This window comes from Heterodontus francisci, chromosome 31, assembly GCF_036365525.1.
Source record: "Heterodontus francisci isolate sHetFra1 chromosome 31, sHetFra1.hap1, whole genome shotgun sequence".
Classification (NCBI taxonomy): Eukaryota; Metazoa; Chordata; class Chondrichthyes; order Heterodontiformes; family Heterodontidae; genus Heterodontus; species Heterodontus francisci.
Window position 1 is genome coordinate 9909307 of NC_090401.1, and position 14220 is coordinate 9923526.

The 14220-nt window shown below is 46.3% G+C and overlaps 1 protein-coding gene across 1 annotated transcript in view; it reads right to left on the bottom strand.

The window, feature by feature from the left end:
• The window catches only part of LOC137347025 (potassium voltage-gated channel subfamily KQT member 4-like), a 307740-nt gene that overhangs the window by 267928 nt on the left and 25592 nt on the right, over positions 1-14220 (bottom strand). The window contains exon 3 of the mRNA XM_068011033.1: positions 7632-7758. Coding sequence (XP_067867134.1) covers positions 7632-7758 — 127 coding nt within the window. The remainder of the gene's footprint in view (positions 1-7631; positions 7759-14220) is intronic.

Genomic DNA, 14220 nt, shown 5'->3' on the forward strand with positions numbered 1-14220 from the left:
CTAGTCTAATGATGGCCATGAAACCATTGTTGATAATTGTTATAAAAACTCATCTGGTTCACTAATATCCTTTTAGGGAAGGAAAACTGCCGTTGTTACCTGGTCTGGCCTCCATGTAACTCCAGACCCACAGTAATGTGGATGACTCTGAAATGGCCTAGCAAGCCACTTAGTTGTATCTAACCAATACGAAGTCAATAAAAAAGAATGAAACCGAACCAAGCACCCACATTGACTTAGGCACCAGAAATGACAACGGCAAACCCAGCCCTGTTGCCCCTGCAAATTCCTTCTTACTAACATCTGGGGGCTTGTGCCAAAGAGTAGAGAGCTGTCCCACAGACTAGTCAAGCAACAGCCTGACAAACTCATACTCACGGAATCATACCTTACAGACAATGTCCCAGACACTGTCATCACCATCCCCGGGTATGTCCTGTCCCACCAGCAGGACAGGCCCAGTAGAGGTGGCAGCAAAGTGGTGTACAATCGGGAGGGAGTTGCCCTGGGAGTCCTCAACATTGACTCCGGACCGCATGAAGTCTCATGCCATCAGGTCAAACATGGGCAAGGTAACCTCCTGCTGATTACCACCTACGGCCCTCCCTCAGCTGATGACTCAGTACTCCACCATGTAGAACACCACTTGGAGGAAGCACTAAGGGTGGTAAGGGTGCAGAAAGTACTCTGGGTGGGGAACTTTTAATGTCTATCACCAACAGCAGCTCGGTAGCACCACTACTGACCGAGCCAGCCGAATCCTAAAGGACATAGCTGCTAGACTGGGTATGCAGCAGATGTTGAGGGAAAAACATACTTGACCTCGTCCTCACCAATCTGCCTGACGCAGATGCATCTGTCCATGACAGTATTGGTAGGAGTGACCACCGCACAGTCCTTTGGGAGACAAAGTCCTGCCTTCACATTTGAGGATACCGTCCGTTGTGTTGTGTGGCACTACCACCATGCTAAATGCAATATATTTCAAACAGATCTAGCAGTGCAAAACTGAGCATCCATGAGGCGCTGTGGGCCAGCAGCAGCAGCAGAATTGTACTCAACCACAATCTGTAACCTCATGGCCCGGCATATTCCCCACTCTACCATTACCATCAAGCTAGGAGACCAACCCTGGTTCAACGAAGAGTGCAGGAGCAGCACCAGGCATATTTCAAAATGAGGTATCAACCTGGTGAAGCTACAACACAAGACTACTTGTCAAACTGCATAAGCAGCATGCAATACACAGAGCTAAGCAATCCCATAACCAACGAATCAGATCTAAGGTCTGCAGTCCTGCCACATCCAGCCGTGAATGGTGCTGGGCAATTAAACAACTAACTGGAGGAGGTGGCTCCACAAATATCCCCATCCTCAATGATGGGGGAGCCCAGCACATCATTGCAAAGGATAAGGCTGAAGCATTTGCAACAATCTTCAGCCAGAAGTGCCGAGTTGATGATCCATCTCTGCCTCCTCCTGAAATCCCCAGCATCACAGATGCCAGACTTCAGCCAATTCGATTCACTCCACGTGATATCAAGGAACGACTGAATGCACTGATACTGCAAAGGCTCTGGGTCCTACCGGCAATAGTACTGAAGACCTGTGCTCCAGAACTTGCCACGCCCCGAGCCTAGCTGTTCCAGTATAGCTACAACACTGGCATCTACTCGGCAGTGTGGAAAATTGCCCAGGTATGTCCTGCATACAAAAAGCAGGACAAATCCAACCAGGTCAATTACTGCCCTATCAGTCTATTCTCAATCATCAGTAAAGTGATGGAAGGTGTCATAAACAGTGCTATCAAGCGGTACTTACTTAGCAATAACCTGTTCAGTGACGCTCTGTTTGGGTTCTGCCAGGGCCATTCAGCTCCTGACCTCAGTACAGCCTTAGTCCAAACATGGACAAAAGAGCTGAACTCAAGAGGCGAGGTGACAGTGACTGCCCTTGACATCAAGGCAGCATTTGACTGAGTATGGCATCAAGGAGCCCTAGCAAAACTGAAGTCAATGGGAATCAGGGGGAAAACTCTCTGTTCGTTGGAGTCATGCCTAACGCAAAGGAAGATGGTTGTGTTTGTTGGAGGTCAACCATCTCAGCTCCAGGACATCACTGCAGGAGTTCCTCAGCATAGTGTCCTAGGCCCAACCATCTTCAGCTGCTTCATTACTGATCTTCCTTCAATCATAAAGTCAGAAGTGGGGACGTTCGCTGATGATTGCACAATGTTCAGCACCATTCACAACCCCTCAGATACTAAAGCAGTCTGTGTAGAAATGCAGCAAGACCTGGACAATATTCAGGCTTGGGCTGATAAGTGGCAAGTAACATTCGCGCCACACAAGTGCCAGGCAATGACCATCTCCAACAAGAGAGAATCTAACCACCTCCCTTGTCATTCAATGGCATTACCATCACTGAATCCCCCACTATCAACATCCTAGGTGCTACCACTGACCAGAAACTGAACTGGAGTAGCCATATAAATACTGTGGCTACATGAGCAGGTCAGAGGCTAGGAATCCTGTGGTGAGTAACTCACCTCCTAACTCCCCAAAGCCTGTCCACCATCTACAAGGCACAAGTCAGGAGTGTGATGGAGTACTCTCCACTTGCCTGGATGGGTGCAGCTCCAACAACACTCAAGAAGCTCGACCCCATCCAGGACAAAGCAGCCGCTTGATTGGCACCCCATCCTCAAACATTCACTCCCTCCACCACCGATGCACAGTGGCAGCAGTGTGTACCATCTACAAGATGCATTGCAGCAATGCACCAAGACTCCTTCGACAGCACCTTCCAAACCCGCGACCTCCACCAACTAGAAGGGCAAGGGCAGCACATACATAGGAACACCACCACCTGCAAGTTCCCCTCCAAGTCACACACCATCCTGACTTGGAACTATATCGCCGTTCCTTCACTGTCGCTGGGTCAAAATCCTGGAACTCCCTTCCTAACAGCACTCTGGGTGTACCTACCCTACATGGACTGCAGCGGTTCAAGAAGGCAGCTCACCACCACCTTCTCAAGGGCAATTAGGGATGGGCAATAAATGCTGGCCTGGCCAGTGACGCGCACATCCCGCAAATGAATAAAAAAACTATTTAAACATAAGTGGTTGCCTATTTAAGACAGAGATGAGAAGAAATTCTTTCTCTCAGAGGGTTGTGAGTCTTTGGAACTCTCTTCTTCAAAAGGCAGTGTTAGCAGAGTCGTTAAATATTTTTAAGGCAGAGGTAGATAGATTCTTGATAAGGAAGAGGGTGAAATGTATTGGGGGTAGACGGGAATCTGGAGTCAAGGTTACAATCAGATCAGTCGTGATCTTATTGAATGGTGGACCAGGCTCGAGGGGCTGAATGGTCTACTCCTGCTCCTAATTCGTATGTTTGTTTGTATGCTCAGAATTTATCCATCTACGATCCCATTGATTGCCCACAACAGCATCCATCTTTTCTTAAATAATTCCAAGTGTATTGGTCACTGTTCATGTGAAGAAGAACTTCCTGAGATCAGTCCTAATTTTTTTTCACCAGTTTGACCATATGCCCCCTTATCCTACTGTCATAGTTTAACTTCCATTGACATTTTCTACAACATGTCTCCAAGAAGTCTACTTCAGACGTCTCCTTTGTCTCCTTAGAGAGGCACAGATTGATCAGGCGTAGTCAGCATGGATTTGTTAAGGGAAGGTCGTGTCTTACTAACTTGATTGCATTTTCTGAGGAAGTAACAAGGAGGATTGATGAGGGTAGTGCAGTGGATGTGGTCTACATGGATTTTAGTAAGGCATTTGATAAAGTCCCGCATGGCAGACTGGCCAGAAAAATAAAAGCCCATGTGATACAGGAAATGTGGAGGTTGGATCCAAAATTAGCTCAGTGACAGGAAACAAAGGGTAGTAGTCAACAGATGTTTTTGCAACTGGAAAGCTGTTTCCAGTGGTGTTCCACAGGGCTCAGTGTTGGGTTCCTTGCTGTTTGTGTAATATATTAATGATTTGGACTTAAATGTGGGAGGCATGATGCGGAAATTTGCTGATGACACAAAAATTGGCCATGTAGTTGATAGTGAAGAGGATAACTGTAGACTCCTGAATGATATGAATGGTTTGGTTGAGTGGGCGGAAAAGTGGCAAAGGAATTCAATCCGGAGAAGTGTGAGGTAATGCATTTGGGGAGGGCAAAGAAAGCAAGGGACTACACAATAAACGAGAGGATATTGAGAGGGGTAAAAGACGTGAGAGACCTTGGAGTGCATGTCCACAGGTACCTGAAGGTGGCAGGAAAGGTACATAAAGTAGTGAAAAAGGCATTTGGAATTCTTTCCTTTATTGGCCGAGGTATAGAATTCAAAAGCAGGGATGTAATGCCGGAACTGTATAAAATGCTGGTTAGGCTACAGCTGGAGTTTTGCATACAGTTCTGGTCACCACATTACATGAAGGACATAATTGCTCTGGAGAGAGTATAGAGGAGGTTTACAAGAATGTTGCAAGGGCTTGAAAGTTGCAGCTATCAGGAAAGATTGGATAAGCTCGGGTTGTTTTCCCTCGAACTACGGAGGCTAAGGGGTGACTTAATTGAGGTATATAAAATTATGAGGGGCCTAGATAGAATAGACAAGAAGGACCTGTTTCCCCAAGTGGAGAGGTCAATTACCAGGGGGCACAGATTTAAAGAACAAAGAACAAAGAAAATTACAGCACAGGAATAGGCCCTTCGGCCCTCCAAGCCTGCGCCGATCCAGATCCTCTATCTAAACCTGACTCCTATTTTCTAAGGGTCTGTATCTCTTTGCTTCCTGCCCATTCATGTATCTGTCTAGATACATCTTAAAAGACGCTATCGTGCCCGCGTCTACCACCTCCGCTGGCAACGCGTTCCAGGCACCCACCACCCTCTGCGTAAAGAACTTTCCACGCATATCCCCCCTAAACTTTTCCCCTCTCACTTTGAACTCGTGACCCCTAGTAACTGAATCCCCCACTCTGGGAAAAAGCTTCTTGCTATCCACCCTGTCTATACCTCTCATGATTTTGTACACCTCAATCAGGTCCCCCCTCAACCTCCGTCTTTCTAATGAAAATAATCCTAATCTACTCAACCTCTCTTCATAGCTAGCGCCCTCCATACCAGGCAACATCCTGGTGAACCTCCTCTGCACCCTCTCCAAAGCATCTACATCCTTTTGGTAATGTGGTGACCAGAACTGCACGCAGTATTCCAAATGTGGCCGAACCAAAGTCTTATACAACTGTAACATGACCTGCCAACTCTTGTACTCAATACCCCGTCCGATGAAGGAAAGCATGCCGTATGCCTTCTTGACCACTCTATTGACCTGCGTTGCCACCTTCAGGGAACAATGGACCTGAACACCCAAATCTCTCTGTACATCAATTTTCCCCAGGACTTTTCCATTTATTGTATAGTTCACTCTTGAATTGGATCTTCCAAAATGCATCACCTCGCATTTGCCCGGATTGAACTCCATTTGCCATTTCTCTGCCCAACTCTCCAATCTATCTATATTCTGCTGTATTCTCTGACAGTCCCCTTCACTATCTGCTACTCCATCTATCTTAGTGTCGTCTGCAAACTTGCTAATCAGACCACCTATACTTTCCTCCAAATCATTTATGTATATCACAAACAACAGTGGTCCCAGCACGGATCCCTGTGGAACACCACTGGTCACACGTCTCCATTTTGAGAAACTCCCTTCCACTGTTACTCTCTGTCTCCTGTTGCCCAGCCAGTTCTTTATCCATCTAGCTAGTACACCCTGGACCCCATGCGACTTCACCTTCTCCATCAGCCTACCATGGGGAACCTTATCAAACGCCTTACTGAAGTCCATGTATATGACATCTACAGCCCTTCCCTCATCAATCAACTTTGTCACTTCCTCAAAGAATTCTATTAAGTTGGTAAGACATGAACTTCCCTGCACAAAACCATGTTGCCTATCACTGATAAGCCCATTTTCTTCCAAATGGGAATAGATCCTATCCCTCAGTATCTTCTCCAGCAGCTTCCCTACCACTGACGTCAGGCTCACCGGTCTATAATTACCTGGATTATCCCTGCTACCCTTCTTAAACAAGGGGACTACATTAGCAATTCTCCAGTCCTCCGGGACCTCACCCGTGTTTAAGGATGCTGCAAAGATATCTGTTAAGGCCCCAGCTATTTCCTCTCTCGCTTCCCACAGTAACCTGGGATAGATCCCATCTGGACCTGGGGACTTGTCCACCTTAATGCCTTTTAGAATACCCAACACTTCCTCCCTCCTTATGCCGACTTGACCTAGAGTAATCAAACATCTATCCCTAACCTCAACATCCGTCATGTCCCTCTCCTCAGTGAATACCGATGCAAAGTACTCGTTTAGAATCTCACCCATTTTCTCTGACTCCACGCATAATTTTCCTCCTTTGTCCTTGAGTGGGCCAATCTTTTCTCTAGTTACCTTCTTGCTCCTTATATATGAATAAAAGGCTTTGGGATTTTCCTTAACCCTGTTTCCTAAAGATATTTCATGACCCCTTTTAGCCCTCTTAATTCCTCGTTTCAGATTGGTCCTACATTCCCGATATTCTTCCAAAGCTTCGTCTTTCTTCAGCCGCCTAGACCTTATGTATGCTTCCTTTTTCCTCTTAGCTAGTTTCACAATTTCACCTGTCGTCCATGGTTCCCTAATCTTGCCATTTCTCTCCCTCATTTTCACAGGAACATGTCTCTCCTGCACGCTAATCAACCTCTCTTTAAAAGCCTCCCACATATCAAATGTGGATTTATCTTCAAACAGCTGCTCCCAATCTACATTCCCCAGCTCCTGCCGAATTTTGGTATCGTTGGCCTTCCCCCAATTTAGCACTCTTCCTTAAGGTGATTGGTAAAAGGATTAGAGGAGACATGAGGGAAAACCTTTTCACCCAGAGGGTGGTGGGTGTCTGGAATTCACTGCCAGGATTGGTGGTGGAGGCAGAAACCCTCAACTCATTTAAAAGGTACCTGGACATGCACCTGAAGTGCTGTAACCTGCAAGGCTACGGACCAGGTGCTGGAAGGTGGGATTAGTTTGGGCAGCTAGTTTATTTTTGGCTGGCGCAGACACAATGGGCTGAATGGCCTCCTTCTGTGCTGTAATTTTTCTGTGGTTCTTCTATGGTTCCTTTCCAGCTGAACAGCCCATGTTTATAACTTAGAACTCATAAGAGACTCACAAGACAAACAACTCCCCCATGCCCCAATTATTGAGGGTGCCTTTTTATTCCAATCTATGACTGCTTGGGCTCTCCCAGCCATTTGCAATCAATTAACAAGAGTAATGAGATGGGTGCATTCAATTGCCAGTGACACATAATACACCTCACTTGAGAAATCTCTTTGTCAGTGTTTGCTTCTGATGTTATGTTCCAATATTTTGTAAGTTTCTACGAAGGAGGAGGGAGCGATTCTGTCCATTATTGAAAATAAAAGTGTAAAAATGTGTATATATTTCAGCAGAATAAGCAAACAAAAGAAATCCTTCCTCTACTTCTTTCATTTAAATGCTTTGCATTTGCTCTGATCCAGATATTTATAAAAGGATTCACACAGTGTGGCTGTTCTTACCTATTACGCAGAACGGTTTTCGAGCAAATCGGAGCCTCCCCTGCAATCCTCTGTACCGGCAGCAGCAGCCAGCGGCCCAAACTCGAATGACATACTCTAGCCCAAATACAATGATCATGACGAATTCCTGTAGAACAGGACAAAATAAATAATTAGCATTAGTACAATGTTTGCCTTCACTTAAACTCATATGGTCAAATTCCAGTCCATCTACTCCACATCAGTGATGTCAGCCTGTGACTTGGCCAAACTATATGCTTGTGAGGTCAACCAGTGGCCTGACAACTCCATGCTGTTGGACTTAGAGAGTATCAAAGTCAATTAACCCTTCAGCCACTTCACTCTCAAGTTCTGACATGATTCAAAGTGAGAATCCTTATTGGTTACAGTGGTTATATTTTATTCAGCATAAATAAAAGTTGATACATGCTAATGTCTGAGCATTACCATTACACTCTGGGCAGAAGCGTGATCTCCACATGACTACACCAAATGGCTATTCTTTAGGCACCGTGGCGCAAGTCAATAAGATATATGCATGCGTGGTCTGGCCTTCTGTGAGGGTTTGTCTGTGGGATTGTTTCAGACATCCTCTGGTCGAGTACCTCTAACCTCCCTGACCAGGGAATCCCTTCTGATACTTTCTTTACATCACAAAACTTATGGAAACCTCCATTATTAGCATGGCACAATCACAACAAAATGTCATATAGCCATCTGCCCGCCAATCCAGGGCAGAGTTTCAGGGGGCTGAATTTTCAATTGGGGTCAGGACCCAATGCCAGGTTAATTTCTGGGTCCCAAACCTGTGTTGCGTCAATATCGGTGACGCAACGCGATTTTCAAATTTAAAGTATTTAATTGGCCTGGGGGTGGGTTCGCCGCCCAATCGGCAGCACCGGGAGCAGCCTGGAGGCAGGACAAGGATCAGGAGGGCCCTTTGAAAAGGTGAGTGGCAGCCATGACTGGGCTTGCTGGTCCCTGAGGACATGTCACAGGATGGTGCTGATCAGGCTGGCGTCCACGGGCAGTGCCAAGGTTTTCTGATGCCATTCTTGAGGTGTTGACGGAGCCAGTCGCCGTGAGGCGAGAAATTCTCTTCCCGGTGTCCTGTGGAAGAAAGGAGCCTCAGGAGATCAAAAGTGCCTGGATGGAGGTCAGCAGTAGAGGCATGATACGGAGGACGTGTGTGCAATGTCTCAAGAGGTTCAATGACCTGCTAGGATCTGGGAAGGTGAGTGGCAAGCAACACCCTGGTGACAGGCCTCTAACTCTGTATGCACCATCATGCACACTAGCTGAGCAGACTGAGTGCCCATGGGTCTCCCTAATATTGTTAGAACAAGTGCCCAGTTGCATCATTGAGAGCTCAGCCACCCTCACATATGGGGCACAATTGGGAAGGGGTTATCACGGAGGAGTGCAGCAGATCATGTCAAAGGAATAGGTGAGGGAGGGCAGCCTTCTCAAACATAGCTGTGTCCTCATCATGCAGGAAAAGACAGCAGACAACAGGCGCAAGATGGCTCGAAGAGGTGGTAGTGTTACTAACCTTTACAACCTGACACTGATGGAGGAGGCAGTGCTGGATACTGCAAATCGCAGCAGACCACCGGCGATGGTGAGACTGGAAGCCATGAAAAGCAGGGTCATTTGAATGCTCTATCTTCAGGTGAAGGGCAGGGCGAAAACTCCTGTCCAATGTGCGATGTGGCTCTTCAACCACTGTCATCAATGTGGCGGATTGTTCTGATGCATCTGCTGAGTTGCCCGAGTTCTCAGCACCACCTTCTTGTGTTTCCCACAGGGCCTGCCGCGCAGACATCGCCACCCTCCTCAGTGAAGGGAGACTCCACAGAGCCTGCGCTGCCCTATTATACCTCCACACCAACCGCCAGGGCAGACACTCACCTCAGTTTGGCCTAAATCCAGATTAGAAGGGGGAGCACTGGGTGAGTGGCCCCTCACAAGTGAGCAGGAGGAGGAGAGTGAGAGAGTCAGCTGTGGGCAGTCCCTTTTGGAGGACGGGGGACAGACACAGCCATGCTTCGCTGGGTGAAAATGCTGGGCCTCGGGTGTCTCAAACAAGGAGGGTCTTTCTGGAGCATCAGAGGCAGATGAGTTCCTGAATAGCAGAGATCCCTGAGGTTTTGTGGAGACATGGGCAGACAATGGAGGAGTCCATGCAGTGCATGTACACTGTTACAACTCAGGGTTTTGAGCACATGAACTCCTCTATTGAGAGAGTGTTCAACCTCTTGGAGAGCCATGTGCAGCACCACTCTGAGTTGATGGCACCAGCACCATCCTTCACCTCTTTGGCCCCTCTGACTAAGAAACCATCCATGTCACAAGGCCCTGCAACAGAGGCTGCCCCAGCAATGACACAGGCTCTGCAGCCTGTGAAGGAGCCCCTATGGCACCTCCACAATGAGAATGGAAGCCATGGGCATCTCAGCCAGACGCTGATACAATGGGGCAGTCAGCCTCCACCTTATCCTCAGACACAGGAGGAGTACCTCGAAGGACGTGTGTTTTCAAACTTTGTTGAGAAAAGTGAAATTAAGTTTAAAGCGGGGGCACGGGGACCTGGGCTTTGTGTGGTTTCATGGTCTGTATTGAGGGGTAATGGTGGCGCTGGAGACCCCATTCTCAATGTCTGCATATTTTCTCTCTATCTGATAAAAGGTGAGTTATGGAGTCATCTGTCATTGGGATGAGAGGCGCTCATATGAAATGTTGCTGAATTTGGTTGGCCCTTGCGACCAGGCCAGCCTGCTCCCATTTCCACTCCCTCAGCTAATGCTCATTATTTCACGAGGACTTCCTCTGCCAACCCCAGCTGTCCAAATGACACCAGTGGCCTCACATCCCTCTCCAGATTCTTACCACTCACCACTAACAAATGCAAGTCTTTCAGCTCCAGCAATAGCTACTCTGTGGCACTGTTGAGCAGCTGAGCTTTATTATGGACTTGAACAATATGTTAAGCAGCCCTACCAATAACTCTCATGGCCCCCCGCAGTGTTCATAACTTCTACATCCTGTCGTGTTCCAGACATTGTGTTTTCCCCATGCCCTCCCATTGAAACTTACAAACTGCTCCTGACAAGACTTTCGATGAGCTCAACAGCCAATTAATTGAAGACATTCGGAATTCCCGTTTCCCCCTCTCTCATCATCCCTTTCAAAATTGGTTCGCAAGAGGACCCAGTGCCGACCTCAAATCGTGCACAGACTTACTCAAACACCCACCAGCATTTCAAAATTCAGCTCACAGTCTCTGGAAGCCCATTCTTCAGTGACTCCAAGGTACTGAAACCCTTCCATGTTTGTTCGAAATGATTGGCAGCAACGTATGTGAAACCTTCCAACACGTGTCACTGAGATTGGTAAATTGTCTGGAAGGGGTCTGTCCATGAATTTAAGGTATTTCAGGGTGGTAGTAGTGAAGCAGTAGTAGTGTCTTGGATCCTCTTAGCTAGTTTGTAGTTAGAAGAAGATTCTCTTTACCTTTGTAAACCCTTACCTGGCTGATGTAAAATAGTACCTTTACATGTACAAGGTATCTTTCGTTCAGAGAATCAGAGAGTATAGAAATTACAGGAAGTGATAATTGTGTTGTTTAACTGTACAGTACCTGAGATCAGGCAGCAAGAGAAAAGCTAGATAGCAGATATTGTCATTTGTGCAAAGGTAAGCTCAGCTGAAACTAAGGATCCAAGTGGAACAGATAAACCCACCACTGAAGGGGCTCATTGATTTAATGCTGCAGAAGCTAACGCCTGCATCCCAGAGAAGGAAGGAGATTGACTCAACCATGCCATTTATAAGGACAAAGTTCTATAAACCCTGGAAACATTGTTAATCACAAGCATCTAGACATTATTCTGTCCAATGGACTAACTATCCAACTTATTAGTTGTCTACGGTTTTTGCCTTGGGTTAACTTCACCAGTTTAGTAGTGTCAGACACTGATTCCAGCTGTGCCTTAATACTTAGCTTCTAGTTAATGCTGAATTACAGTAACACGACAGAATTGTTTTTACAGCCTCTGCCACTCACTTTGTTAAGTAACTTTGTCCATTAGTTGGCTATTAAGTGTTAGATGACTCTGAACACATCTATTTATATCCATCAATTGCCAGTATACTCAATATTAAACTTGTGCTTTTGTAGTCAATAGATTTTAGTGTGCGATTTGTCTGACTTCTTCTTTAAGAAAGAGTTAATTCATTCACCAGCTGTGGCTATTCATATCGAGAGTTGGCCTAGACACCCCAAAATGGAAGATTTAAGATGGTTTGGCAATCCAACTTCTGTATCGTTCACTCCTCGACCTCAAACTGGGTGGTAAGGGCAGTAATTCACAGACGGTTCCTCTGTGAGGTGTTAAATTGAGGGGTTTAAGGATTCGTCTAGTTCCTTGGCATATATTTGACGGGATACCCAAAGCCAGTGTTCTTATAGTGCATTCCATCCATAAACAGTGGGATCAATAGAGAAGTGTCGATAAACTAATTGTTTACTTTCAGTTTCCCAAATAATGTTAGACTCAGATTTAGAGGCACTACATGTTTGGAAGGGGGATGGGCATGTTAAGCATGGATATGAATCCTTGCATCAAGGGAATGCGAGGTCAGAGGTGGGAGAAAACACAGGCAAATGCACACCATGATAAACATGCAATCCCGCCTACATATTACAAAAACATACATAGAAATTTTCAGAGTGGCTATGAATCCATATCATATTCCCATCAGTGCCTAATGTGCACAGAGCTGGATTTGTATGCTAGTCAGTTAGAGGTCAGACTCTCTCTCTCTTCAATGGCTTTCTCAATGCAGCATCAGAACATAAATATTTGAGAATCTACCACGAAACAGTATGAAATTATGCAGAAGTACAATTTTTACATTCCTCAGCATCCCAACACTCTCAAGTAAATAGACGTATTTACACATCATAAGCAGTGAGAAACTTTTAATAAATCCTTTCTATCTAAGCTTTTCTGAAACTTGTGCTCAGTCCAAAATATATCAGCATTTCTTTTACCACTTCCATTCCCCCCTGAAGGAGCAGGCTGTTGTGGGGTACCACCTTTCTTCCATTTATCACAGACACTGGTGTTGGCAAGTTATTTTATTCTCGGGGGGTATCAGAGCTCAGCTCAATGCTTCACAAACAAGCAGTTTCCAGCAGGTGTCACTAGATCATGATCAGGAGCCGGAATGCCAGCTGATTATTCCGTCCCGACCAGAGCAGTACTGAAACTAATCAGACACAGTACACCGAATTTCACTCATTTAAGACCAGCTAACTCTACACTAACTGGGAATTGAACTTGAACCTTGATGGTCTCTATTTCATTACAATGAAATAGTTAGGTTGCTGTTTGGGGTGTGATCCAATGTGTTGAAACATGATTATGCCATCTTAAGTACGTTTTACAGTTAGTGAAGGAGATATTGAATAGAAATTCCAGTGATCTATAACACAGTGACAGCCAAGATAGCAAGCAGGGGAGAGGAAGGTATGATCTTAAATGTCCTCTCAGAGGCAGCTGTGCCAGCCCATCCTGGGAGGTTCGCATAATGATATAAAAGTAGTGACGAGGTGTAATCCATGGTCTTCAAAATAGTGGAGCACAATAGAATAGATTTCTTTCAAACTGTGGCACAAAGGCAAATGGCCAAGGATCTCATGTAAGGCATGGCCAAGGGTGGACAGAATAATAGTGAACATTCTCTATCGTCTACATCCTTCCTCATGCAGGACAAGAGGTCCCATAATAGGGAGATAGCCCGGACAGAAGGAGGTCTCCCAGAGGTATGTTCACTCACCTCTGCCGAAGAAGAGGCTGGTGGGCACCCAGGGTGGCCGTGCAATATCTGATGGGGAGATTAGAGCCCTGCGCAAGACAGTGAGGATTGTCTCCCATTGGTATGCATATTTTTGGGCCGAATGGCCTCCTTTATTTATTTATTTAGAGATACAGCACTGAAACAGGCCCTTCGGCCCACCGAGTTTGTGCCAACCATCAACTGCCCATTTATACTAATCCTACATTAATCCCATATTCCTACCACATCAAAGAACAAAGAACAAAGAACAGTACAGCACAGGAACAGGCCATTCGGCCATCCAAGCCTGCGCCGATCTTGATGCCTGCCTAAACTAACACCTTCTGCACTTCCGGGGCCCATATTCCTCTATTCCCTTCCTATTCGTATATTTGTCAAGATGTCTCTTAAACGTCGCTCTCGTATCTGCTTCCACCACCTCCCCCCAATTCTCCTACCACCTACCTACACTAGGGGCAATTTACAATGGCCAGTTTACCTATCAACCTACAAGTCTTTGGCTGTGGGAGGAAACTGGAGCACCCGGTGGAAACCCACACGGTCACAGGGAGAACTTGCAAACTCCGCACAGGCAGTACCCAGAATCAAACCCGGGTCGCTGGAGCTGTGAGGCTGCGGTGCTAACCACTGCGCCACTGTGCCACCCTAAATATGTTGTAAGTGACTCTATGACTCTATGATGTTCGGTCGGCATCAGGAGATCTTCACAGCATAACCCACATAT